At 41.8% G+C, this 1435-nt stretch overlaps 1 protein-coding gene across 1 annotated transcript; it reads left to right on the forward strand.

Annotated features, from left to right (window-relative positions):
• Positions 1–308: 308 nt before the first annotated feature.
• LOC127218395 (uncharacterized) lies at positions 309–981 on the forward strand (the record flags this gene model as incomplete). The annotated part of the gene is made up of 1 exon (XM_051179403.1): positions 309–981. A coding segment is annotated over one exon (673 nt), but the record flags the coding sequence as incomplete, so codon positions are not given.
• Positions 982–1435: the final 454 nt, after the last annotated feature.

Consider the following 1435-nt stretch of genomic DNA (forward strand, 5'->3'; position numbering starts at 1 on the left):
TACCTCCACATATTGAAATTCCTTTCCAAAGCATGCATTAAAGGATACTATGAAAGTATAATTCAAACCATTTTACAATAGGAAATTTTGCCACAGTCATAGATTTTTAAGGCTTAATACACATATTTAAATTTTGCATACAAATATATATATATATGTACATACATATATATATCACTTTAATGTAATGTTAAGACAGCATAGAAAGGTGTGAGTACTTAATACTCTATAAATTATGACTCATTCTGTTTTCCACCCTCTATTTATGTTCCTGGGTTGACTCTATATTTGTTCTATCTCATCTGCAGATTTGCTGGGGTGAAAGAGTGGATCTTCAGACTGACTGGCTTCCTTTGCAGCCTCTTGTCTTCGGCGTTTGGAATAATCCTTGCAAGCAGCCGATACTGGCGCCTCTGGGAATTTGACAGCAATGTTGTTCAGCTTGTGTATATTGGACTCTGGGAAGCTTATTACCAACAAGAGTTTCAGATCTCTGGCTCTGTGACCAGGATTCTGGTGCACAGCCCTGTCAACTCAAGCTGGACCATTTCACCTGAATTTCGATGTGCACAGAACCTGATCTTACTGGCCATGTTTATAAAACCCGTGGTGGTGATTTTTAGCTCAGCGGCCATTAGGGTTAGCATTATCAAAGCCTCAGTCCCTAAGATTCAGATGCTCTGCTACAAGTGCTGTATCTTAATTCTGGGTCTCAGCAGCCTTTGCACGGTTCTTGCTGTCACCTGGAACCATGTAGTAGATATTTATGGCGAAACCACTCTTGACTTTCCACCTACATTTCCTGTTAGGAAAGAAGCCTTAACAATGAAACACCACACTCATGTGTTCCCCATAGGGGTCATGACAACCACTCTGTCACTCTTTGGAATGATTATGTTCCTATTTGAAATCAGGTCACTGAAAATACAGAGTAACCTGAATGCCCAAGATGCTTCTAAACAGGCCGATCAAACGGCCTGAAATGAGAGATATGGCATTGGCAAAACGTGCCAGGTGACTCCTTGGCCAAATTATCTAAACCCACATGATACTCTTGTAGTATACTACTCACTTAAAATAAAAATGTCACTTTGATTTTCACGCTGTGTGTGAAGCTTATTAGTTTCTCTGCCTATTGAATGTGTTCTGTTCCCTTCCTTTTTAAAAATACTTTACTGCTTTTACATTTTTTAAAATGATTTTTTCTTATTTTACATATTGATCCCAGTTTCCTCGCTCTCCCTTCCTCCCTCCCTCCCTCCCTCCCTTCCTCCCTCTCTCCTTCTCTCCCCTGCACCTGACCACCCTCCCATCACATTGCACCCCTCCCCACTTCACAGGGAGGGTGGTGCCTTCCAGGAGGGGCCAGCGAAATCTGTGAAGTCATTTGGAGTAGGGATTAGGCCCTCCCTCCTGCCTCTAGGTTAAGGGAGTA

Source organism: Phodopus roborovskii, unplaced genomic scaffold, assembly GCF_943737965.1.
Source record: "Phodopus roborovskii unplaced genomic scaffold, PHOROB, whole genome shotgun sequence".
NCBI lineage: Eukaryota > Metazoa > Chordata > Mammalia > Rodentia > Cricetidae > Phodopus > Phodopus roborovskii.